The sequence below is a fragment of the Mustela lutreola genome, chromosome X (genome assembly GCF_030435805.1).
Source record: "Mustela lutreola isolate mMusLut2 chromosome X, mMusLut2.pri, whole genome shotgun sequence".
Lineage (NCBI taxonomy): Eukaryota > Metazoa > Chordata > Mammalia > Carnivora > Mustelidae > Mustela > Mustela lutreola.
In genome coordinates, this window is record NC_081308.1 from 41,431,777 (window position 1) to 41,458,746 (window position 26,970).

A 26,970-nucleotide genomic window follows, 5' to 3' on the forward strand; every position below is an offset into this window, starting at 1 on the left:
CGCTAGACTGTTAACATTGGAGGAATCTAGGTAAAGGGTAATCAGGAATCCTTTATAGGATTTTTAAAAAAGATTTTATTTACCCATTTAACACACACACAGAGATATCGAGGGAGGGAACACAAGCAAGGGGAGTGTGAGAGGGTTCAGAAGCAGGCTTTCTGCTGAAGAGGGCGCCTGATGAGGGGCTCGATCCCAGGACCCTGGGATCATGGCCTGATATAAAGGCAGACACCCAACGACTGAGCCACCAAAAAAAAGAAAAGAAAAGAAAAAGAGCATGTCATTGAATAGCCTCTATGTGTCAGCACCATGAGTGAGGGAATGAGAGGCATCCCTGCCCTGTGGGACTCACCATGTAGGGGGGGCATTTTGGCAGCAGATCCAAAGGGGGGAGACGAGCCCTCCAGGGAGCTGACAACAATCTGGGCAAGGAATGGGGACTTCTTGTGCAATCTATTGGTGGGACCATGGTCTCACTCTCTGGGTTCGTGTAGAATCAAGTGATCTCTCTGGGACAGCTCGGTGGTGTGGTTGACTAGAGCATCTGAACTACAGGGCTGTAGTTTGGGGGAGAGGTCTGGGACAAGATACAGTTTGGGGAGTTGTCAGCATTAAGGAGGCAGAAGAAGCCACGTGATGGGAAGAGGACCCAACAGAACCCCAGAGAAGCCTCCGGAGATCGCAGTCCCGCTCTTTGCCCCACCCAAGAAAGTGTCCTTCAAGTTCTGATTTCTTTATTTTATTTTATTTTATTTTAGAAAGAGAAAAAAAGCGCAAGTGGGGTCGGAGAGAGGCAGAGAAGAGGGAGAAGCAGACTCCACACTGAGTGGGGAACCTGCCAAGAGGCTCAATCCCAGGACGCAGATATCGTGACCTGAGCTGAAATGAAGAGTCAAAACTCAGCCAAGTGCACCACCCAGCAGCCCCCCAAGCTCTTACTTCTCTTCTGAAGGTTTGGTCTATTTGCCGGATTTCTCCCAGCTTGACCAGAGACTTTGGGGGTCTCCTCACTTTGCAGGCTCATGTTTTCCCATCTGTAAATGGGCCATGGGAGAGCAGTTGTCTTAAACATCTCCCAGGGTGAAAGCAAAATGACTGAGGCCATAAGTGCCCATTACTCTAAGTTAAACTTTGAGTTGAGATTGCTCCAAACATCTCCCTCCTGCTTTAGAGCCTCCTGCCTTTGAAGCATTTAATCTGCGGCCCCTCCTCCTTAGTGAATTTCAGGGAGCTGGAATGCCAGTGATTGTGATTTGAGTGTAGGTTTCAGGATTGTGCAGAAGGCCAGGAATGCTGCTCCATAGAGAGAGATCAATAATGAGATAGCACGAGGGCCCTAGCTAACTCAGTCAATAACGCGGGCAACTCTTGATCTCAGGGTGGGTCATGAGTCTGAGACCCACGCTGGGCATGGAGCCTATGTAAAAAAATTAAAATGGTAATGATGATGAGGTAGCACTGACCTTGGATTCAACGCATACAAAAAAATGCACAAATCTCAAGTGTCCCACCAAATGACTTTGGACAGTACATACTTCTGTGCAACTCAGGTGTCCATCCAGATAGCCTCCATCACCCCCAGAAAATTGCCTGAACCCCTTCATGGTTCCCCCACCCACGGCTCCCAACCCCCAGTGGCAAACGCCCTCCTGTTTACCTCCCCCCCTTCATTTTTTGAAATGTTTTAAATTTGGATGGCGAGGTCCACTTTTAAAGAAGAATGTGAATCTGAGTGCTGCTTAGGATCATTTATTCCATTTTATGTTTTAAACCCAATCAAATAAAACCTTTCCTCTTCCCCCACCAAAAACAAACAAACAAACAAACAAACAAAACACACACACACAGAAACAAACAAAAAACGCTTTACAAAAGCTGGCCTCCGGCCAGCAGTCTTTCATTCTCCCGCTAGGAAAACGGTGGATTTGTTTAACCGCTTTGTTCTTTACTTTTTGACCTGCTTGTGTTTAACCGGACCCTCGACCCCAATCTCTGTTAGGTATTTTAACAATTTTTTTCTTGTTTAAGTAAGAGATAAACTTTAGCGCTCCGTCCAAACTCCGAGGCTTAGATTCCCCCGGCTCCAAGCCTCTTCCCCGCCCCCTGTCCCGGGAGGCTTTGTAGGATTCTTCCGGGAGCCACGGGGGAGGGGGACAGCGTGGGGGGTTGCAGTCCCCAGCCCGCCGCTCCAGGCCGCTGCCGCCCACCTGCCCAGCGGCCTCCTTCCCTGCTCAGCCCTTCCGCTCCGCTGCTTGACCTTTGCGCCTCCTGGAAGTCACCGGCCCGGAGAGCGCCGGGGACCGACCGGCCTCTCCGCCCGCTCTCCGGAGAGGAAAGGTCTGACCACAGACGATCGAAAGTCGCTGGGGCGGGCTGGAAGGACACCGCTCGCTCCCTACCCCCCTTGCCCACCCGAAGACCCGGGCCCCGCGCGCGCTCCACTCGGCTCGGCCAGGAACGAGGCCGGCTCAACCTTCAGCTTCCCGGGGCCTCGCGGTCGCCCAAGGCTGCAGCGGCGCCACCCAACTGTGCCGAGGCCACCCTGCCGCACAGGTACCGCGGGTGCTGCACAGGCACCTGCCGCCGCGTGCCCTCTCTCCGAAGCCGCAGCAGGGAGAGACGACTGCAGGGCCCCTGGCTCGGGTTAAAAGTCGCTATTGGGAAAAGTCCCGCTTCTCATCTGATCCTGTGCCTTATCTCAGATCGATAACATGAAGGCCTTTGGAGCCTGTGCCAAATTGTTAACAGCCAGCGAGACTTCCAAATCCTGGCATCGGGATTTAAGATTTGAGTTGTGTTTCTTTAAAAAAAAAAAAAAAATTTAATTTCTCGAAAGGAATATGAAACCAGAGATTATTTTCCTTCCACCCCCCCCGCCCCCTCCCGCCCCGTCATGAATTCGCCCATCCGTGGGTGAGCCCACCCACTCCCAAGCAGAAAGGGAGAAGGGTGATGAGGCAGACGATTTGGGGCAGCATCTGGGCAGAGTTTGGGAAAGAGAGGAGACCCTGAAAAGTTGCCTCCTTTTCCTCTCCCACGGGCTTTCTTAGGTAATGTTTTGTTTGTTTTGTTTTGCTTCTTCCTTCTCCGATCATTTTTCTTTCTCTTCTCCCTGCTCGCTGGTCACACTCTGGCCTAAACTCCCAGCATAGAATGTTCCTGCCTGTGGAGTTCAAGTCTCCTTGCCAGACTGGCACGGTGCCTGCCCTGGGCGGCAAGAACTAGCCAAGGGGCCGTCAGTACCTACAGTGGCGCCCAGACCGGGTCCGCTTCTCCAGCCCTTCCATTGTGCCAAGCTGACAAATGGGTGTTAGGTCTAACTTAGTGTATATCCTGACCATATTTCTAGAAAGGCACTTTAGAAAAATGCAGAGTAGGAAAGTTCTGGCCTTTGAGCGGGCTGAGGGGGAGGGAATGGGCACCATCAGGGGATGGGGGAGGGCGGCGGGAGCTGGTGACCTGCAGGCGGGGAGGGGCCACGAATGACGGAGCTGCCCGCCCCCCCCCCCCCCACGGGCACCAGCACCTTCGGGGGCTAAGGCACAGGCATAAAGGGCGGCCTTCCCTCCCGCGAGCAGCCAGCTCTCTGAGGGTCACCGACAATCAAGGTACGGATGCTGCGGTGTTGTGGGATTTTTCCTCTCTTTTTAAAAGATAGCTTGAAAACAGGCCCGGCTAAGTCGATCAGAAGTTATTTCACATTATGGACTATCAGCTCACTCTTCACTGTCCTATAAGTCTCTTTCTGCCACTGTGCCTATTTTGTCCTGATTGAGAGAACGTGTTTTTCCAGTTCTGAGGAAAAACTCGGCCTGTACTGGGATCTTCCCAGGGCCTTAAGCCAGATGTGTTTGGCTGAATTTGCTCCAGAAAATTATCATTTTCTGTCCTCTCTTGCTACCTTCCAGACAGCTCCCTGTTCACAATGTCTTCCATTAAGATCGAGTGTGTTTTGCGGGAGAATTGCCGGTGTGGGGAGTCTCCGGTGTGGGAGGAGGCATCCAGTTCGCTGCTCTTTGTAGATATTCCTGCAAAGAAGGTTTGCCGGTGGGATTCGCTTAGCAAGCGCGTGCAGCAAGTGACCCTGGGTAAGCATGAAGGGCCCCCCTAAGCCCCCAACCTGCTCTGCCCAGCCAGCCATCATTTCCCTGGGGACACGCGGTCACCTGATGTGTCATTTCCCAGGGAACTTCTTATTGAAGCTACTGGGTATGCTTTAAAACTTCTGGAATGCCATGCTCTCTCTAGCCACACTCTGTGTCCTCCCACTTGGACCCAGGAATAAATTTTGGGTGGTCAGTACTTTCCTCTTCGGCTGTGGGTGGGGGGCAAGAGTCCCCATTTGGTGCTGCTGACGAGGCACAGGCACGGTACGCTCTTTCCTTAACATCTTCAGATCCAGCCTTTAAACGTTGGGGATCCCAGCAAAGGCTGTCGCCTTGGGTTGGGCCAAGACCTTAATGGGCAAAAGAAAAGAAAAAAAGAAAAAAAAAAAAAAGCAGGCAGAGCCCTTCTTTGAATGTAAAAAGAAGAGCTTTCAGACTTGGAAAGCATCAAGCACGACTATCTGTTCACTGTACAAAATAAGATTCAGGACAAATTCCAAGGGCATTTGACCGCGATTCTGTTCAGGGCCACGTGATTCCCAGAGGAAGGGTTTCTCATTCTATGGCCCAAGCGTAGGAGCTCGATTAGAGATAAGGAAGCTTCTTGTTTTGTGTTAATGGGAAGAGATACCAGGAAATCCTGTGACCTTGGGACAGTCTCATTCCAGAGCTGGTGACCTCAAACTTTTTTTTTTTTTTTTAAATAAGAGGGAACAACTTTTTAATTCACCCAGGGATGTGAGTGTGACTAGAGGCAAAGTGACTAGGACCAGAGGAGTTCAGAGCCCCAGGGGCCGGGGGGCGGGGCGGGAGGGGGACCAATGCGTTCCCTAGTCCCTCTTTGCCAGTGTGCACACATTAGGGGGATATTCCCACCCCAATCCAGAACCACCCCCAAAGCATGGAAGGGGCTTCTGGTATCAGTTAACTTCGGAACTTACAGAAGTGCGCTGGCAGAAGTCTCTGGATGCAGGTCGGGCTCCTCTCAGCACTGTCTTGCATATTCCCTGGGCCCCTCATTGGTGGGAATCAACTTCTGAACAAGACTTAGAGCCAAGAACCACTCCCAGAGTACCCAACACCTTGCACTTACTGACTAGGTGCTTAGAAAATGTTTCCAAGGGGTGCCTGGGTGACTCAGTCCGTTAAGTTACCTGCTAAGGTCAGGATCTCAGAGCCCCTGGATTGAGCCGCAAGCTGAGCTTGGCACTCACCTGGGAGTCTCCCTTTGCTCATCTTCCTCCACTCGCTCGCTCTTAAATAAATAAATAAAATCTTTTAAAAAAAATGTTTTCAAAATAAATTTTTTTTTTTAAAGATTTTTATTTATTTATTTATTTGTCAGGGTTGGGGGAGAAGCAGGCTCTCTGCTGAGCAGGGAGCCTGATGTAGGTAGGACTCGGACTCGGTGCCAGAATCCTGGGATCATGACCAGAGCCGAAGGCAGACACTTAACCAACTCAGCCACCCAGGCATCCCACAACTTTCAATTTAATACATAAGATAGGACCCCTTAAAAAAGACAAGTCCTGAATGAGAGGAAGGGAGAGATGTCAGAAAACCTAGTTGGTGGAACTAAGCCTGGTTTGTGTCTCTGAATTTCCTGGAGAAAAGGTGAATCAAGCATCCATTGGTCCATGATAGCTATCCTGGGAGCTCCTGTCCCCCCCTCACCAACCTTTGAATTTGATGTGGCACCTGCCCCAGTGTATGGTGGCTGGAAGCTTCCAGAAGAGTTGGGTTTCATTCACGTTTCTATCTCTGCTGCCCAAGGATACTAATCAACAAATATACTCGGTTCTGGGGCCTTTGGCTTTCCACAGAAGGGAGGGGGCACTCGCATTGTCAAAAGAGCTGGAATCTGCTCCAAGGGAGATGCTAGGCGGCGGGGTGCCCGCAGGGTGCTGCTCGGCCACTTGCCCCCTTCCCGCCCTCTGACTGCTGCTTTTGCTTCTGCAGATGCCCCCGTCAGCTCCGTGGCCCTTCGCCAGGGAGGAGGCTATGTGGCCACTGTTGGGACAAAGTTCTGTGCTTTGAACTGGGAAGATCACTCAGCAGTTGCCCTGGCCTCAGTAGATGAAGACAAGAGGAACAATAGGTTCAACGATGGGAAGGTGGATCCCGCTGGGAGATACTTCGCAGGTGCGGTTGATCTCCAGCCCCTATGGACCGAGCTTGGGAGAAAAAGCCTGATTTGGGCTAAGTCTCACAGTTGTCCTGGGAAAATGTTACTCATAATGCGTCTTGGGTTCTTCCTTTATTATTACTTGAGTAGCTTTTCACAAAATAAAACAAAAATCCCAAGGGGCACCTGGCTGGCTCAGTCGGCAAAGCATGTGACTTTCGATCTTGGGGCCGTGAGTTCAAGTCCCACACTGGGGGTAGCGTTTCCTTAACGGAAATGTAAACACTAAAGAAATAAGTAAAGTCTATTAAAATTTCATTGCTAAAGGTAATAAATCAAATTTAAAATAATGTAAAAATTGTTTTAAATCCCATGAGAAAAATTTCAGAATATCCCTTTCAAAAGTTTCCATCTCTGGCAGAGACCAAAATGTGCATGGACCTTTTGTAGTTTAAATGAGCTTTATTTTCTTAAATCTTTAAATTTTTGTTACTTTAAAGACTTTTTAAATTTTCTTTTTTTAAAGGATTTTATTTATTTATTTGACACAGAGAGAGAGCACAGGTAGGGGGAGCAGCGGGCAGAGGGAGAGGGAGAAGCGGGCTCCCCATTGAGCAGAGAGCCCGATGCGGGCTCGATCCCAGGACCCTGGGATCATGACCTGAGCTGAAGGCAGATGCTTAACCCACTAAGCTTCCCAGGAGCCCCTAAATGAGCTTTCAAATAGAGGTTTCATGGTCACTGGCGATTTTTAAATTGGAAATAATTTCAAATTTACAGGGAAAGAAAAGTAAAAATAGTATGAACAACACACATCTGCCCTTTACCTAGATCCACCTGTCATCAACGTTTTGTCCTATTTGTGTGCTCTCTCTGTGTATAAACATGCTTTTCTCTAGAATCATTTGGAAGTAAGTTGCATATATCACGTCTTAACCCTGAAAGATACTACTGTGGGAATTTTCCAAGAAAAAAGACCTGTTCTTCCCAAGAAAAATGACCACAGTACAGTTACCAACTTAAAGAAGTTCATCATTATTCTGGTTTTAACTGATGTCCTATCTGTACTCCCGTTTTGTCCATGAACCAAATACTGTCCTTTACAGCATTGCCCACTCCCAAGTGGGGGACCCATTCTAGGATTATGTATTGCCATTTAGTTGACATGTCTCTTTAAACCTCTTTCATCTGGGACAGAGCATAGCCTTTCTTGTTTTTTTATGACACCGCTGTGTTTGAAGAATACAGTCCCACACAACTCCCCCCTTTTTTAATAGAACATCCCTCGTGTTCCTCTTCTTTTTGTGTTTGTCTGATGTTTCCTTGTGATTAGATTGATGCCGTACATTTGTCGCTAGAATACTGCAGAGGTAACATGCTGTCTTTCTCCAGGTGTCGCACCTGGACACCATGTCCCTCATGGGTGATGTTAGTTTGGATCACCTGGTTAAGGTCTTCTCAGCTTCCTCTACTGCATCATTACTATTTTTTCAGAGATTTTATTTATTTATTTTAGATAGAGGTGGGGGGGAGCAGAGGGGCGGAGGAGCTCCGCCCTGAGCGCGAGCCCCTGGCAGGGCTTGATCTTATGACCCTGAGATCATGACCTGAGGTGAAAGCAAGAGTCAAAGACTTAACGGACTGAACCACCCAGGCACCCCCATAGTTGCTATTTTTTTTTAAAGATTTTATTTATTTATTTGACAGAGAGATATCACAAGCAGATGGAGAGGCAGGCAGAGAGAGAGAGGGAAGCAGGCTCCCTGCTGAGCAGAGAGCCCGATACGGGACTCGATCCCAGGACCCTGCGATCATGACCTGAGCCGAAGGCAGCGGCTTAACCCACTGAGCCACCCAGGCGCCCTAGTTGCTATTTTTAATTGCAATTTATGAACATGTTGTGGGGTTTATTAGTTATCTATTGCTGTGTAACAAATTACCCTGAAATTCAGTGGCTTAAAATAACAAACATTTTTAAAATGTTAAAATTACCACCATCGTTACTTAAGGTTAAGAATCTGGGTGACTTAGCCAGATGGTTCTAGTTCAAGGCTGTATCATGAAGTTGCAGTCAAGATGTTGGCGGAGGTTGTAGTCTCAGAACGGGGCTGGTGTCTCTCAAGCGGCCTAGAAGATTCACATCCAAGCTCACTCACATGGGGCCGGCAGGAGGCTTCGGGAAGTCTTACTACCTGAGCCTCTCTGTAGGGCTGCCCAGAACATGGCTTCCCCCAGGGCGAGTGATGAGAAAGAGAGAGAATGAGGACACCCAAGACAGGCTACAGTCTTACTATAACCAATCTCGGAAGTGACAGAAGGTCGCTTCTGTCATGTGCTGTTGGTCACGCGGTGATAGAAGGGACTGTATCCAAAGGGTGTGAACACTGGGAGGCAGGGATCATTTGCGGCCATCTTGGAGGCTCCCCACAACACAGGGGGAGATGCTTTAAGACCGACCAAATGTCCAGGTCCTCATCAAAACGTCTCCCTTGGGTTTCACATTTGTTGATGATTCTTGCTTGAACCAATGCTGACTGGGATGGTTGGACAATGGCTTATGTCCAGCTTTCTGTAAAGGTTAACTCTAGTTTCCAATTAAATAATGCATTTCACGCATGTTTTCATTTACTTCCCCTCATAACAAGCTAGCCAGAGTTGATTCCAATACCTGCTATGTCCACCTCCTCACCCCATCCCCTCAAACCTTGCTGCCGTGGCTCCGTCCGCTTTCTGCATGGAAGGTACTCGAGGTCTGAGCTGTGGCTTGCTTCCCGTCTTCCCGGGCTTGACACAACCACAGATCTAGTCCAGGACAGGTTGAAAGATTCAAGAAGAGAATCTGTTGGAAGCCCTTCTGCCACTAATTTCTGCAAGATAAGGAAATATGATTGGATGTCCCACCTGCTGTTGAAATTGATTTTCTCTCTCCCTCATGGCTGCAGTTGACAGTTCTGTGGCACTTTGAGAGACAAGATAAAGGTGTCCTCAGAAGCCTGAGTCCTTAGCCTGGAGTCCCCAGTTCTTAACTTGTGCCCTGAGGGGACCCCTTAAAATTGTAGGGAAAATTGTGGGTGTGCAGACTGGTCACGAGCATCTGCTAGAAGCACCTGAGAACCTTTTTCTAGAGAGTTCCTAGCTTTCAGCAAGTGCTAGGAGGTGTCCCTGGACCAGAAAAGGGTAGGGTCATTTGATGGCGTGATGGAGTCTTGAGGTGGTGGGTCGAATCCTGAAGGTGAGGCACCTACCTGGGTGGCTCAGTGGTTAAGCATCTGCCTTTGGCTCAGGTCATGATCCCGGGATCCTGAGATCCAGTCCCACACCAGGCTCTCTGCTCAGCAGGGAGCCTGCTTCTCCCTCTCCCACTCCCCCTGCTTGTGTATCCCTCTCTTGCTATCTCTCTTCTCTATCAAATAAATAAATAAAATCTTTTTTAAAAAGAAGAAGAAGAAGAATCCTGAAGGTGTCACCACATCCACTACTGTGTCCACTATTAGATAGTGACATACGAGCCAGGGCTCCAGCATGTTCTTTCCCACTGAGGTAGAACCCTTTCCAAGCAGTGCGGAATTCACATGCATGTTACAGGCATCTCTTTCTGTGAGGCAGGCAGGGTCGGGGGGCACGGAATATTAGTAAAACAAACCCAATTGCCCTATAGCCAGAAACTGCTGCGTGAAATCCTTCTCCCCTGGGAGGATTTACCCTGTCCTGCTTGCTATTCAAGCTTCCCAACTTTTGTCCATTTTCTTTTAATTCATTCTTATTTCATATGGAACTTGGTATACTAGATGAGCTTCCCAGTTTCTTCATTACAGTCAAACTCTGCTCTGTCCCCCAAGATCACACTCAAGTCTAAGGGACTATCCTGTGGTGCGCTTGAGAAGAATGTGTGCTCTGCCGCTGTTGAGTGGAGTGTTTGGTAAATGTCACTTAGATTGGTTGATGCTGTTCAGTTTTGTTTCTTTGCTGATTTTTCTATATACTTGTGTCTGTTACTGAGAGAAGGATACTGACATCTCCAGCTGTAATTATGGAATTGTCTATTTCTCTTTTCAGTTCTGATTTTGGCTTTGTGTATTTTGAAGCTCTGTTGGTAAGCACGTACGAATTTAGGATTGCTATGTCTCCTTGGTGAATTGACCATTTTCGCGATATGTAGGACCTTCATGTATCCCTGATAATTGTCTTCGCTCTAAGTATATTTTGTCTGATGTTAACATAGCCCCTCCAGCTAATATTTTAATCAGTATTTGCGTGGTATAGCTTTTCCCATCCTTTCACTTTTACACGGTCTGTATCCCTATATCTGAAATGAGTTTCTTTTTTTTTTTTTTTAAAGATTTTATTTATTTATTTGACAGAGAGAGATCACAAGTAAGCAGAGAGGCAGGCAGAGAGAGGAGGAAGCAGGCTCCTGGCTGAGCAGAGAGCCCGATGCGGGGCTCGATCCCAGGACCCTGGGATCATGACCTGAGCCGAAGGCAGAGGCATTAACCCACTGAGCCACCCAGGCGCCCCTGAAATGAGTTTCTTATAACCAGAAAATAGCTGGGCTTTTACAAAATTTGTCTTAACAATAACTTAATTAATGTATTTAGGTTCTTTACATTTAGTGTATTTAGTGTAATTATTAATATGCTTTGACTTAGATCTACCATTTTGTTATTTGTTTTCTCTTCTTTCTCTCTGTATTTTTTGTTCCTCCCGTTTCCCCTTTCCTGCCTCCATTTCAGTTGAGTGAACCTTCTTTTAGAATTCGATTTTAATTTACTCATGGTGATCTTTCGCTGTATCTCTCTGTGTGTTTTTTTTAAGGGTTTCTGAAGGGATTGAAAAATACACAGTTAACTTTTTGCAGGCTGTCTAGAACCAAGATTTACCACTTTGATGAACACTTCTTTATGCTATAGTTCCCTTTATATACATACATATAAATCCCCTGAGAAAACGTAATTCTTGCTTTTAACCATCAGAAATATTTTAAAGAACTGGGGTGCCTGGCTGGCTCAGTTGGTGGAGCATGGGACTCTTGATCTTGGGGTTGTGAGTTCAAGCCCACGTTGGGTATAGAGATTACTTAAAAATAAAAAATCTTTAAAAAATGGAATCGTCTGGGACGCCTGGGTGGCTCAGTTGGTTGGACGACTGCCTTCGGCTCAGGTCATGATCCCGGAGTCCCGGGATCGAGTCCCACATCGGTCTCCCAGCTCCACGGGGAGTCTGCTTCTCTCTCTGACCTTCTCCTCGCTCATGTTCTCTCTCACTGTCTCTCTCTCAAATAAATAAATAAAATCTTTAAAAAAAAAATGGAATCGTCAACAAAAGAAAAGAAATATTTTCAAGAACTTAAAGGAGAAGAACACCCTATTATATTTACTGGTTCTGTTGTTCTTCCTTCATTCTGATGTTCCAAGCTTCCTTTTGGTATCATTTCCCTTCCCTTTAGCAATTCTGTTAGAGCAGGTCTGCTGGCTGTGAATTCTCCCAGTTTTACTTCATATGAGAATATCTTTATTTCACCTTCATTCTTGAAAGAATTTTCACTGAATATAAAATACTAGTCTGACAGTTTGTTTTTTCCTCTTTCGGCAAATGAAAAATGTGTGCCTTCCAGGGCGTCTGGGTGGCTCAGTCCATTATGTGTCTTGACTCTTGATCTCAGCTCAGGTCTTGATCTCAGGGTCGTGAGTTCAAGGCCCCCTGCTGGGCCCTGCACTGGGCAAGGAACCTACTTAAGAAAAAGAAAAAAAAGTGCATCACTTCCTTCTGACCTCCGTGGCTCCTCGTAAAATATCAACAGTTATTGAAATCATTATTTATCTATATGTCATATGTTATTTTTCTTTCTTTCTTAGGGATTTCTATTTGACTTTGGTTTCAGAATTTTGATTTTGATGTGTCTGGGTATAGATTTCTTTGGGATTATCTCCTGTTTGGGGCTTGCTCAGCTTGAATCTATAGTTTTTTGCAATGTTGTCCACATTGGATAATTTCCTTTTATATATATTTTAAGATTTTAGGTTTTTTTTAAAGTAATCTCTAGGCCCAATATGGGGCTCAAACAAACAACCACAAGATCAAAAATCACATGCTCTACTCACTGAGCCAGCCAAGCGCCCCTGGATAATCTCTTTTGACCTGTCATTCACTACACTAACTCTTTTCCTTTGTCATCTCTAGCCTGCTAGCAAAATCCATCTAGGCAGTTTCTCTATTTCATTTATTTTCTTTTTCAGTTCTAAAATTTTTAGTTGGCCCTTTGTTGTGTTTTGACTTCTTTGCATTGCTTCTTTGCATTACAAGTCATATTGGATAATATTTGTGACTTTGTGACTATTATTTTGAGACCCTTGGTCTTTAAATCCTGCGGAGAATGTTGATACATTTGTCCTCATGAGCGATCTGTATATGCTTAGGTTCAGAAGGTTTACCAGAAAAGCTCTAGCCTGCTCTCTCTGAGCTGCCATTAAGATCTGGCCCCCATGTGGGCCACTCAGTGGCCGCCCTGAGACTTAGGAGTTCCAACCACAGCTGCATTCTCAGTCTTTGGTATGCTAATTAAAACCAGAGTCCTGCGCCTACCAGTAAAAGATGAGCCCAGGAGATCATAAACAACCTTATGGAATTGCATTCCTGAACGAAGTCCCTCTTGACTGTCTCTAGGTACTTTCCATTTTCCTGGAGCTGTCCTTGTCATTCCGGAACCCACCCATCTCTAGGACAGCGCTCTCTCCAGAGCCAAGTAGCAGCAGGAGAGAGAGAGAGAGAGAGATCGAGCATAAAAGCAGCAGTGTTTGGGGGCGCCTGGGTGGCTCAGTGGGTTAAGCCTCTGCCTTCAGCTCGGGTCATGATCTCAGGGTCCTGGGATCCAGCCCTGCGTCGGGCTTTCTGCTCGGCAGGGAGCCTGCTTCTGCCTCTCTCTCTCTCTGCCTGCTTGTGATCTCTCTCTCTGCCAAATAAGTAAAAAATTAAAAAAATTTAAAAAAAAAAAGCAGCAGTGCAGTGTTTGGTTCTGCCCTTTTGGAGCTCCAGCAGGAGAGCAATGTCCCCTTCCCCTGAGTCTTGATTCCTGCGCTTCCCTTGTACCTGCCACTCTGCCGTCACTCCCCTTGCTGCAGAGCGTGGGGACTGGAGAAAGGAGTGGAAAAGAACCAGGGCATTTCTTCCACTCTCCGAGCCTCAGGAGTTTCCTCATTTGCTCCTTGAGCCAGATCGAGAGGGTTTCTCTTGGCTCTCAGTCTTCACCGCGGTGCTCGCTTCCAAGTTGGAGGCTGCATTGAGGTCAGGCTGGGACATACTGGAGGATAAAATGGAGAACTCACCACCAGTTAGGCGGCACTGCAATTTTCTGCTGGTCTTCCCTGAGCTGCCCGATATTTTTACTTGTCGGAGTTTCTCAAGTAGCCCACTGGGTGTTTTGTCCAGATTGTACAGTTGCACTCAGTGGGAGAAAGTGGGGTTGGTGGAAATGGACTCCTCCTTATCCAGAACCAGACCTGTTGGTGTAATTTTCATTGGCATCATAAGCAAGGCAGTTGTCTTTTTTTTTTTTTTAATATAGGACCCAGATTGGGATTGCAGAATAGTTTCCTTGAATAGAATAATTTTTATTCTTTTTTAATATTTTATGTATTTATTTTGACAGAGAGAGAGAATGAGAGGGAGAGAGAACAAGCAGAGGGGAGGGGCAGAGGCAGAGGGGAAAACAGGGCTCCCCGCTGAGCAGGGAGGCATGTTAGACCCCATCCCAGGATACTGGGATCATGACCTGAGCCGAAGGCAGATGCTTAACCAACTGAGCCACCCATTTGTCCCTAGTTTCCTTGACTTCATGATGGGAAAGGAACCCTGGTCATAAAAGGTGCTGTAGGGCATGGGACAAGGTGATATGCAGCTAAACTCAGTGTTTGGGGGGTCTTGTAGGCACCATGGCCGAGGAGACAGCCCCCGCAGTTCTGGAGCGGCACCAGGGGTCCCTGTACTCCCTCTTTCCTGACCACCACGTGGAAAAGTATTTTGACCAGGTGGACATCTCCAATGGTTTGGATTGGTCCCTGGACCACAAAATCTTCTATTACATCGACAGTCTGTCCTACTCGGTGGATGCCTTTGACTATGACCTACATACAGGAAAGATCTGTACGTACTTTTTCATTATTCTTCTTATTACTGCTGGGATTTTTTTTCATATGTGGTTAGCCGGGAAGCTGCCTCTTCTTCCTCGACTCGCATGGAAAGACCCATACTTGTCAAATGAAGGAGGTGGCGGATGTGATAATTCCAATAGAGTCATAATTGCCCAGACTCGACTAGGCTGCCAATCAAACCAGCGCCCTCGGTACACCTGACTCTGGCCACCATTGGCAAAATAGGGATAGATCCTTCCCCCGCTTCTTGCCACCGTCCCTCAAAAGGGACTTGCTATGCAATGGATCCTGTCCTACTAGAGGCGCCTATTGGCAGATAATGCACAGCAGAATGAGAAAAAGGAACGGGAAGCTAAGGTTGGGGGGTTGCAATTGCTCCTGTGTCCTTGAGTTAACCAGAGGGAACTACTCAGAGGCGAATTAATAATCTTCCCAAATAGAAGAGTTTAAACAGTAGCTGCTGAGTGTTCAATTCCGTCAGTGGGTTTGACATGAGCTGTAGGTGGGAACAGGGAGGGAAGAAATTCTTGAGAAAAATTTAGGAGGGAGCACTTGAAACTGTTTCGTGAAAGGTGCCAAACCGCCAGAGAAAACACAGTAATAAAAATGCCTTGGGGCGGGGGGTGGGGGGTGGATCACAGCCTCGCGTGTAGATTTAATGAGAGACAGGTTATTTCAGTACGGATGTTTTACTTTGAAATATAGAGTGCCTTTTTTATGACTGTTTTTACCCATTTTTATTGACACATGGTTTTAACATTTTTTTTTTTCACTGTACCTCAATGCAGTTACTACAATGACCTGGATTTTGTAGTGTAAAGTTCCTCTGGGGTTTGATGGGGTTTTATGGGTTTGTTTGTTTATTTGTATACTGTGATTTCCCCCTTTCGGGCCAGCCAGTGGGCTCCAGAACACCCCTCCTTTCAGAAATAAGCTCTTTAATATTATGTTTTGATAGGATGATTTTGGAACATTCGGTCAGACAGAAACAGAATGCACACGTCTTACTAGTTTTTGTGTAGGAACTGTTCACATGGTACCATTAAGTGGCCTTCTAGATCTTGGAGTTTCGGTCAGACAGAAACAGAACACACACGTCTTACTAGTTTTTGCATAGGAACCGTTCACATGGTACCATTAAGTGGCCTTCTAGATCTTGGAGGTAATCAAAGTCGTCATTTTTATAAGGAAAGCAGCAAAGGTCTAACCACAGACCGAAATGTCTCCAAGCGGGGTATGCAGGATTTCAGTTCAGCTCAACCTCAAAAAGAGCTACTGTTTTTTATTAAGAATTCTAGGGGCGCCTGGGTGGCTCAGTTGTTAAGCGTCTGCCTTCAGCTCAGGTCATGATCCCAGGGTCCTGGGATCCCACCCCGCATCAGGCTCCCTGCTCAGCGGGAAGCCTGCTTCGCTCTCCCCCCCCCCCACCCCGCCTGCTGCTCCCCCTGCTTGTGCTCGCTCGCTCTCTCTCTCTGTCAAATAAATAAATAAAATCTTAAAAAAAGAATTCTACTTCCTTCTTTCCCGCTTAGACAAATAATGTCTGTACCCAAACTAAAGAGAGTGTAATCACCCCCAAATCATGTGGCAAAAAAATCTTAGTTTGAGGAGTGCCCACTCATGTTTCTGGACATTTTTGTTTTATTTTTTTAAAAATTTTTTAAAATTTTTTTTTAATTTATTTGACAGAGAGATCACAAGTAGTCAGAGAGGCAGGCAGAGAGAGAGAGAGAGGAGGAAGCAGACTCCCTGCTGAGCAGAGAGCCCGATGCGGGGCTCGATCCCAGGACCCTGGGATCATGACCTGAGCCGAAAGCAGAGGCTTTAACCCACTGAGTCACCCAGGCGCCCCTAAAAATTTTTTTTTAAGATTTTATTTCTTTATCTGAGAAAGAGAGCGCAAGCAGGGGAAGTGGCAGGCAGAGGGAGAGGGAGAAGCAGGAGCAGAGAGCCCAAGGCAGGGCTCGATCCCGGGACCCCGGGATCATGACCTGAGCCAAAGGCAGATGCTAAAGTGACTGAGCCACCACGCGCCCTGGACATTTTTTGTTTTAGAGTTAGAATTCTTCTGAACCATCCCACATGCCAGACCCCGGATCAGCAAAAGTGATAAGGATTTACAGCCAGCTGGAGAGCTCCTGGTCTGATGCTCAGTGTTGAGTGGCCTGTTGTTTTGTTCTGTGTGTGTTTGTTTTTCTAACCCTAGCCAACCGCAGAAGTATTTACAAGCTGGAGAAAGAAGAGCAAATTCCAGATGGGATGTGTATCGATGTGGAGGGGAAGCTCTGGGTTGCCTGTTACAATGGAGGGAGAGTGATTCGTTTAGACCCTGAGACAGGTAAGCCTGCAGCAAAATTAAAAAAAAAAAAATCCCTGCCATGTCTAGAAAAAATGAGACACTAGCGACTAGAGGAACTACATTACTAATAACGTTATCTAGAGATACATTCAGAGGTCTCAGTAGGATAACTTTGGAAATAAAGGCCCAAGATAGTGCCCCAAACTTAGAGTCAGAACTTCTTTTCCTGTGGAGGTAAGTCTTTCTGGCCAAAACAGATTGTCAGGGAAGGTTGGTTAAATGACCTCCACAAAGCTTTTTGAATATCGCTGATGTTCTGCAAGGGGTCCCAAATGGTTGTGCAGGTTGGAAATTTGCTAGAGCTGGGCTTTCAATAAAATATTTGCTGCTAGGGAAAAGACTCCAAACTGTGAAGTTGCCTGTTGTTAAAACAACCTCGTGCTGCTTCGGAGGGAAGGACTACTCTGAAATGTATGTGACCTGTGCTCGGGACGGAATGGATCCCGAGGGTCTTCTGCAGCAGCCTGAAGCTGGTGGGATCTTCAAGGTGATCTGGCTCTTTCTTTTATTTTGAGGGTGAGGTGGGAGATCCTTGGCTATGTAACTGAGTGATTACTGCTTTTTCTTTTCTTTTTTTATTTTATTTATTTGAGACGACGAAAGAGAGAGAGAGAGCGCGTGCATGAGCAAGGAGAGGGGTAAAGGGAGAAAGAGAAGCAGACTCCCCACTGATCAGGGAGCCTGATGCAGGGCTGGATCCCCCCAGGGATCATGACCTGAGCCAAAAGCAGACACCCAATTGACTGAGCCACCCAGATGACCCAGTTAGTGCTTTTTCATACTTCCAAAACATAATTCTATTTAGCATTTTTGAGAGAGAGAGAGCACGCATGTGTGTGTGTATGTGCACATACAAGTTGGGCAGGAAGGGCAGAGGGGGAGAGAGAAAATCCTGACCCAGGGCTTGATCTCAAGACTCTGAGGTCATGACCTGAGCCAAAGGCAGATGTTTAACCAAGCCACCCATTTTTTAAGCTCATTGTGCTAGATTTTTAAAAACATTTTATCTAGATTTCTTGGACTGTAAGTCCAAGATAATGTGTTTAGCCTGCTTTGCAGTACGCCTGAGTGACTCAGTCTGTTAAGCATCTGCCTTTGGCTCAGGTCATGATCCCAGGGTAACTAGGATCGAGCCTGCATCGATCCTGCTGAGCAGGAAGCCTGCTTCTCCCTCTCCCTGCCATTCCCCCTGCTTGTGCTCGCTCGCTCTCCGACAAATAAAATCTTTGAAAAAAGAAACGAAATAGGAAGATGGTAGAAATAAATTCACTTGTAAATCCAAGTTAATTGGGGCGCCTGGGTGGCTCAGTCGTTCAGCATCTGCCTTCGGCTCAGGTCATGATCCCAGGGTCCTAGGATCCAGACCCCCACACTGGGCTGCCTGCTCAGCGGGAAGCCTGCTTCTCCCTCTCCCACTCCCCCTGCGTGTGTTCCCCCTCTCTTGCTGTCTCTCTCTCACTCTCTCTCTGTCAGATAAATAAATAAATAAAAGCTTTAAAAATCCAAATTAATGGCAGATGGTTGCTAGTTGGATTATTATCAATGTGAATATTTGAGTTGAACCTGCCCTAATCAAGTAATTCCTTTTTAAGATAGGAAATAAAACAAGGATAATTGGTGGCTAAATATATTATTATAAATCATAAAAATGCTTTTGAAAAATACTTGTGAACTACTTTTTAGCAACGTTTTTCTCTTTTCTTTTTCAACAGATAACTGGCCTGGGGGTCAAAGGAATTCCTCCCTATCCCTATGTGGGATGAGTGGCAGGCCTTCTTTCCTACTGGAGAAACTTTTGAAGACACGTAGAAAATTCTAGAGCTGAAATTTCAATCTAGTTACAAAAAATTAAAGAAATGATGCTATTAATAGGGTTAATTTTTTCCCAATTTTTAAAAGGTAAAACATTTTAATAAGGGGTTACAGGTCGTTTTGATAACATACTAAAATGCCTTCCGCAAAGGTATTATAGAAGTAGAGAGAACTGTTCAGATGTCAACCAGCCTCTTGATTCTTTGCAAATTGCTAGAAGGGGACGGGGGGGACCATGTCTGTTGCACATTCCATACTTACTATACCTGAAGTTTCAAAAAACTAATAAATAATGTCTTAGTAATGACTTACTATGATTATGTTCCTTTTTATTTTCATCATAAACTTAAAAAATATACTGCAGTGCTAACCTACCTTCACATTATTCTTCATACATGCTATTTTTTGCAAGCTAAAATATTACTGGAGGGTAGGAATTAAACACTGGCAAAATCCATGATTCCAACTGCCACCTAATAAATGTAGAAGCCATATATCACTTATTAGAATACTTTTTTAAAAACAGCTTTACTGAGGGGCATCTGGGTGGCTCAGTCAGTGAAGTCTCTGGTTTCAGCTCAGGTCATGATCCCAGGGTCCTGAGATCAAGCCCTACACTGGGCTCCCTGCTCAGTGGGGAGCCTGCTTCTCCCTCTCCCTCTGCCACTCCTCCCAATTCATGCTCATTTGATCTCTTTCAGATAAATAAAATCTTTCTAAAAATAGCTTTACTGAATCATAATTGACCTACACGTATTTCAAGTGTAGAATTTGATAAATTTGACGTATATACATTAAGGAAACCAACAGCACAAGCAAGATAATGAATCTGTCCACCACCCCAAGACTTGCCCTGTGTCTCTTGGTAATCCTTTCCTTTGGTCCCTCTGTATGTCTACCTTCATCCCCAGGAAAACACTGATCTGATTTCTGTCACTATTAATTAGCTTTAAAACTGAGTAGTGTGGGGGCACCTGGGTGGCTCAGTGGGTTAAGCCGCTGCCTTCGGCTCAGGTCATGATCTCAGGGTCCTGGGATTGAGTCCCACATCGGGCTCTCTGCTCAGCAGGGAGCCTGCTTCCCTCTCTCTCTCTCTCTGCCTGCCTCTCCATCTACTTGTGATTTCTCTCTGTCAAATAAATAAATAAAATCTTAAAAAAAAAAAAAAAAAAAAAAACCTGAGTAGTGTGATTTCTCCAATTTTGTCCTTTTCCAAAACTGTCTTGGCTAGGGGTACCTGGGTGGCTCAGTTGGTTAAGCATCTCCCTCCAGCTCAGGTCATGATCCCAGGGTCCTGGGTTTGAGCCCCGCATCAGGCTCCTTGCTCAGGGAGAAGTCTGCTTCTCCCTCTGCCTGCCACTCTGCTTACTTGTGTTCTGCCAGTCAAATAAATACAATCTTTTTAAAAATTTTATTAGCTATTCTAGTTCCTTTAGCCTTCCATATAAGTTTTAGAGTCAGCTTAACTCTATCTACATTAAAAACTCATTATATTGTTTTTTTAAAGTGTGCAGTGCATGCACACAGGAGCCAGCCTGAGGGGTGGGGGGCAGATGGAGAGGGAGAGAGAGAATCTGAAGCAGGCTCTGTGACCCAGCACAGAGCCCAGTATGGGGCTTCATCTCATGACCCTGAGATCATGATCTGAGCAGAAATCAAGGGTCAGACACTTAACTGATTGAGCCCCACAGGCACCCCAATCATGCTGCAATTTTAACCAAAGTTACTTTAAATCTGTAGGACAATTTGAAGAGAACTGGCATCTTTACTATTTTGAATCTTCCAATCCAGTGCATCTTTCCAACTATTTAGGTCTTCAAAGACTTTTTTCATCAGCATTTTGTAGGTCTCAGTATATAGGTCTTGCACATATTTTGTTAGATTTATATTTGAGAAAAATGTGTATTCTGCTTTTATGAACTGCGTGTTTTATAAATGTCAGTCAGATTCAGTTCGTTGTTGGTGGTATTCAGTTCTTCTAGATCTTTCCTGAGCTGTTGTCTTCTAGTTTTAGCCATTAATGAGGAAGGGTTGTTAAAGTTTCTAACTATAATTTTGAATTTGTCTGTTGCTCTATTCAGTTCTGACAGTTTTGGATCTGTGTATTTTGGAACTCTGTTGTTAGGTGCATACACCTTTAAAATTGTATGTCTTTCAGTATCATGTCTCTCTTTATCCCTTGAAAATCTACTGAAATCCATTGAAAATTCATCAAGTCTACATTTTTAAAATATTTTCTTTTTAAGTAATATCTATACCCAACATGGGACTCAAATTTATAATCCCGAGGTCAAGAGTCGCATACTCTACTGACTGAGCTGGCCAGGTACTCCATCAAGGTTAATTTTTTTGCTTTCAACCATCAAGCATGTTTTGAAGAACTCAAGAGGAAAATAATAGTCTCTTTACCAAGATACTTACCATTTCTGTTGTTCTTCCTTCATTCCTAATGTTCCAAGTTTCTTTCTGTCTCCTTCCTATTGTCTGAAGAACTTTCTGTATCAGTTCTTTTAGAGTAGGTCTGTTGGCTATGAATTCTCTCAGTTTTACTTTGTATGAGAATGTCTTTATTTCATCTTCATCCCTGACGGCTGTTTTCACTAAATATGAAATGCACGGTTGATAGTTCTTTCCTTCCAGCCCGTTGGCACTTAAAAAATGTGCCATTTTCTTCTGGCCTTCATGGTTTCTGATGAGAAATCTGCAGCCTTTGAAGTTATCACTTCCCTACAGGTAATAAATAATTTTTCTCTTGCTGATTTCAGGATTTTGTATTAGTCTTTAACTTTCAGCAATTTGATTATGAGGTATCTAGATATGTATTTCTTTGGGTTTATCCTGTTTGGGGTTTGCTCTGCTTCTTGAATCTGTCAGTTTATGGGGTGTTTTTATTTTTTTATTTTTTTAACCTAACTTGGGAAGTTTGGGCAATTATTTCTTCTGCCTCACATTTTTCTCTCTGGGACTCCAAAGACTTGAACATCAGACTTTTTATTGTTGTGCCACAAGTTCCTGAGTTCCTGGTGTTTTTTTTTTTTTCAATATTTTTTTGTCTCGCTGTTATTCTGTGATCGGTCTTCAAGTTCACTGGCTCCTTTCTCTGTGTTCTTGGCTATTTTTGTTGTTATTTTATTTTTCAGTTCTAAAATTTCCATTTCTATGCCAATATTTTTCCACTTTAATATTTGTTTGGAGAATTTTCATGATTGCTCAATCACTTTTATATAATAGCTGTTTTAAAGTGCTTGTCAGGTACTTCTAATATCTGCATCATCTCACTCTTGGCACCGTTGATCATCTTTTTCCATTTGAATTGAGCATTTCATTGTTCTTGGTATGATGAGTAATTTTAGATTGTATCCTGGATATTTTGAATATTACATTATGAAACTTTAGGTCTTGCTTAAATCCTATGAAGAATGTTGATATATTTGTTTTAGCAGACAATCTCCATAGTTAGGTTTGGTCCGAAAGTTCCATCCTATCTAATGTGGGTTTGGTTCCAATGTCAGTTGTTTTTACAGGCTTTGCAGTGTTGTTTGGGTCTTTCCCATGTGTGTATCACCCAGTGGTCAGTCTGGGACCTCGGAAGAGGTGGAGCATTGGCTCATGTCTCTGAGTCTTTGATATGTTAATCAGGATCCAATTCGTGTACATGCAGGTCAGGAGCTGGGAAAAGCAACTCCATAAAGTTGTTTATGAACACCCGGGCTTAAACCCAACCTGCAAAGGCCTTTTCATTGAGGATCTCCAGGGAGCATGGTGGATCTGAAGTCCCAGACAGCTTCCTCTCCAGCCCTCACTGCAGTCCACTGCAGTGTTTGATCTCTGTTGTCTGATCTCTGCTTGGTCCTCTCCCATCCTCATTTCTCAACCAAGGGAGTTCAGAGAGTGATAAGGCTGCTGTGGGGCTATTCCCAGGGCTCCAAGGAGTGTGTAGCAGGGCTTTTTGTAGGCCATCAGGAGACCAAAGATGATCTGAAGCACAAATCCGGGGACCTTTGGAGGAGGAGTATAGATTTGGTCTCTGGAGGGAGACTAGCCTCCTAACTCAGTCACTTCCAGCCCATTTCTCATTCAAAGGAAGTCAGAGAGTAGTAGAATTGCTGAGGTGCTCCAAGGGCCAAGGAAGAGTGTTCTGAGGACTTTGAGGAAGGAATCTCCTAGAATTGCCGGTGATCCTACGCCCCCAGAATGGCTGTGCAGGACCTCTGAACCTGGAAACTCGGCCTTATGGAACCCAGGCTAGCCCCTGTCCCTGGTGATGGAATCCTCACCCATGACAAACATTAAACCCCTGCCCTGAGTCTTTTCTGGCCAATTGCTCAAATGGCCATCTATTTAACCAAACTTGTAAAAAGCACATCTGCTTGACAGTGAATCAAGATATCTAGCCAACCTGATTTACCAACACCGATCTGCCATCTTCCCTGAGGATTCCTGCACATTTCTTGGTGGGCATGCCAAGAATGCAAGGCCATGACCATGCCTTACGCAGGCTATTTCTCAGAACTGTGTTTGTAGCAAGCTCCCTTGATATAAATAATTTCGTAGCAGACAGAAAACAGGCTTGTTAATACTCAGTATAGGAACAATCAATCTTACACACTCAGAGTTCCCCTCCTATACCACAACTCACTATGTATGCAGGCATGCATCTAGGCCCACCTGTATTAGCCCCTTGGAGAATCAGCTTAAACATCTGACATTCTGGCTACTGCTGTTGCTATGAATAATAAAGTTCTTTATCTCTGACCCAGGAGTCGCATGCCTTCTATTTGCATCCATGAAACAGGATAGCTTGTTAGGTTGCAAGTAGAATAAAATCTCAGACCCTTTACTGTTCTGGACATTGACATGCACCCATCAGACCCTCTGAGTCCAAGGTCCTCAGACCAGGCATCAACACCAGACTCCTCACACCAGGCACTAAATCCTGTCTTTCTCCAGCAGATACCAACTCCCACCCTAAGCTGCCAACTCTTCCTTCCCTGACTCCCCCTGCAGAGCCTAACTCCATAGTAACCAGCTCCAGAGCCTAACTCCTACTTTTTGCTTCAGATAATGAGTTCCAGCCTCTCTCTCCAGAGAGTGAGTCCTGACTTCTCCTGCCAGAAATCTAGGGAAGACTCTGCCTCCAGAGGATAAGTCCCAGCCTCTGCCAGCAGGAGCTGTGTTCCCCAATTCTCCCTCCAGAGACCAAATCTATACTCCTCCTCCAAATGCTAAGTCTTGATTTCAGCTTCAGAATCTAAGTCTCTACTTCTTAGTCCTGAGATGAAATCTCCAATTTTCACTGCAGAGGTGAGGTCTCAACTTTTACAAGTGGTCACCAACACTGTCCAATGGCCTGATATCAAACAGATCGCTTTATGCCACCATTACTCATGCAGAGGAGGAAGAAGGAAAAGGGACTGGCAGAGGTAGATGCTGGAGTCCCCCACAGAGGGTGCATCTGGTGCATTTTAGAACTGATCCTAGGAGATCCAGGAACAATAAGAGACCCTGGGCAGGGCCTTCCTATCGTCTGTGGCTGGTTGGTCTTTAGATGATGGCCTAGGCAACTGGCGGTCCCATTTCTTGAGTGGAGAAGGTTGGAGAGCAGCAAGATTGGCCAGGAACAGCCCAGGTCTCTGGCCTCAGGGGTCAAGACCAAGGGTGCAGAGGCCTTTTGGGAAAAGCAGTTGGATGTGGAATGAGGGGGGCAGGGTGCTGCCTGGGGTTCCAGATCCCTCCAGTTCCCATAGTGTCCCTCCTGGAAAGCCACTGCACACACCATGGAGAACCCCAGTGTTGACTGTGCCACTCTCATCGACGATGTCCTCCCCTGCACAAAAAGAGATGGGGCCATTAAATACCCAGGTTCCGGTGCATATCCAGCCAGCTCTGGCCGGGGGAGCACGCACTGGTATTTTGGTTTACCTCTTTGCCCCAGTGGACCCACTCCACATCCAGCTGCTCTTCTAATAACTACTAGGGATTTATGGCCCAGTTTATCATGTGGGGGAGTTTGAAGAACAGTGAAATCCCACGGGATGGCCCCAGAGGTCAATGTGAAGGGTTAAGAAATCTCTTAGAGGTAACTTCCAAGGAACAGATTAGAAATCTCATCTAAGCTCCACACTTTCCAGCCACTTGGCCACCAGACGTTGTCCCGGCCGTCCTCTATTGCCAGGATCTGGAAGTTTGACTCGCTCAGCTTGACTCTGGAAGCCAGACTGATTTAGGCCCCAGGGGCCTCCACACAGGGTGCATTATTCAGAAGAGTACAGATTAGTGCACGCCTGTGAAGAAAATGACTGAGGCCAAGGAAAGAACTGTCTGGAAGGATTAGAAGGAGCCGTGGCCAGCCCTCATACTGGCAAAAGAGTAGTAGCTGCTCCCACCAACCAGACCAGAAAAAAACCCATAAAAGCAAGACCTGAAAGAATAAAAAGATTTCCAAGAAGCTTTTATGATTTGTTAGATGGGGTCCTGGAGCAGTCTCAGTTGGGGGCTAATTATTCTCCATGACTGGGAAAAGACCTTCAGGAGAACTGTAATCAATGCCTCATGAATTATGGGTTTTTTTTTTTCCCCCAAACACCGTTCAAGAAGATAATACAACACAACCGGGCACCTGGGTGGCTCAGTCAGTTGAGTGTCTGCCTTCAGCTTAGGTCATGATCCCGGAGTCCTGGGATCGGACCCAGCATCGGGCTCCCTGTTCAGTGGGGAGCCTGCCTCTCCCTCTGCTCCTACCCCCTTCCTCATGTGCACGCACACCTCTCCTTCTCTCTCTCTCTCTCTCTCTCTCTCTCTCTCAAAAATAGTTAGTTCTTTAAAAAAATTCAGCGCAAGCATGTGGGATTTATCCCTGGGATGCTAGCTTATGACTAACCTATGCCAATCAATCAGTTTGATGCACCACATTCACAGAATGAAAAACTAAAAACCACATGATCATCTCAATAGATGCAGAAAAAGCATTTGACAAAGATCAACATCCATTCGTGATTTAAAACAAATACACCTCTCAACAAAATAGGGATAGCAGAAGCTTACCTCAACACAATAAAGGGCATTTATGAAAATCCCACAACTAACATTATAATTAATGGGGGAAATGTGAGAGCTTTTCCTCTAAGATCCAGTACAAAGCAAGGATGCCCACTGCCACCACTTCTAGTCAACATAGTAAAATTATCTCTGTTTTTGGGTGAGAAGATCCCATGTGTAGGTACATAAAAAATGCTCAACATCACTCATCATGAGGGAAATGCAAATTAAAAGCACAATGAGTTGTCCCTTTACACCTGTCAGCATGGCTAAAATGAAAAGCACAAGAAACAGCAAGTGTTGGAAAGGATGCGGAGAAAAAGGAGCCCTCATGCACTGTTGGTGGGAATGCAAATTGGTGCAGCCACTCTGGAAAACAGTGTGGAGGTTCCTCAGAAAATTAAAAATAAAACTACCATGTGATCCAGTAATTCCACTACTATTTACCCAAAGAAAACAACAGCACACATTCAAACAGATATCTGCACCCCTATGTTAGCTGCAGCATTATTTACAATAGCCAAGATACGGAGGCAACCCAAGTGTCCACTGATAGATGAATGGATAAAGATGTGGTATACATACAAAGGAATAAACCTAGAGGACATTATGCTAGGTGAATAAACCAAAGACAGAAAGAAAAGTGATTCGTGATCTTGCTTATGTGCGGAGTCTCAATAAGTTGAATGCACAGAAACAGAGAGAACAGTGGTTACTAGGGGTGACCCTGGGGGAGGTAGGGGAAATGGGAAGATGTCGGTCAAAGTTTATGAAGTTGCAGTTATGTAAGATGAACAAGTTCAAGGGATCTAATGTGCAGCATGGTGATTATAGTTAATGATACTGTAATGTATACTGGAAATTTGCTGAGAGAGTAGATCTCAGGCATTCTTAATACACACACACACGTACACACACAACACAAAGGTAACAGAATGTGGGAAAACAGATCTGTTGACTGGCTTGACCGTAGTAATCATTTCAAAACGTATATCTAATTGCTTAGTGGCTCTTGCCAATAGAATATGAAAAATGCTTGTATGTTTCTCCAGAATACTTTTTCCTGTCTCTAGGAACGCGGGAAGGGTGAGGGTTCTGCCTGTCTTCAGGGCTGATGCATACCAGGTGCCTAGAAGTTTATTTCACGTTCAAGGCGTATCTTCCCACAAGGAAAACAGTAAGCCCATGTGGCTTGAAGTTCAACTTGTGCGATGCATTCAAGAAGCAGTTCATTTGAGGCTACCCAAATGCTTACAGAGAATAGAAACAAAAGGGTAAGCTCCCCAGTCCATTCTATGAAGATAGCCTATTTGTTTCCTTGGGCTGCTGTAACTGAATGCCACAAACTTGGGGCGTAAAGCAACAGAAATTTATCATCTC

At 45.5% G+C, this 26,970-nt stretch overlaps 1 protein-coding gene across 3 annotated transcripts; it reads left to right on the plus strand.

Moving 5' to 3' along the window:
* Window positions 1-2,151: 2,151 nt before the first annotated feature.
* Window positions 2,152-18,864, plus strand: RGN (regucalcin). Of its 3 annotated transcripts, none has more exons than XM_059157995.1 (7): window positions 2,152-2,556; window positions 3,912-4,091; window positions 6,069-6,251; window positions 14,158-14,373; window positions 16,588-16,719; window positions 17,073-17,227; window positions 18,453-18,864. In XM_059157995.1, the coding sequence occupies exons 2-7, from the start codon at window positions 3,929-3,931 to the stop codon at window positions 18,501-18,503; spliced, it is 900 nt and encodes a 299-aa protein (XP_059013978.1). In that variant the 5' UTR covers window positions 2,152-2,556; window positions 3,912-3,928; the 3' UTR covers window positions 18,504-18,864. The 3 variants fall into 3 exon arrangements, with proteins under 3 accessions (XP_059013978.1, XP_059013979.1, XP_059013977.1); XM_059157996.1 differs by lacking the exon at window positions 2,152-2,556 and adding an exon at window positions 2,934-3,053; XM_059157994.1 differs by lacking the exon at window positions 2,152-2,556 and adding an exon at window positions 3,485-3,611.
* The last annotated feature ends 8,106 nt before the right edge of the window (window positions 18,865-26,970 follow it).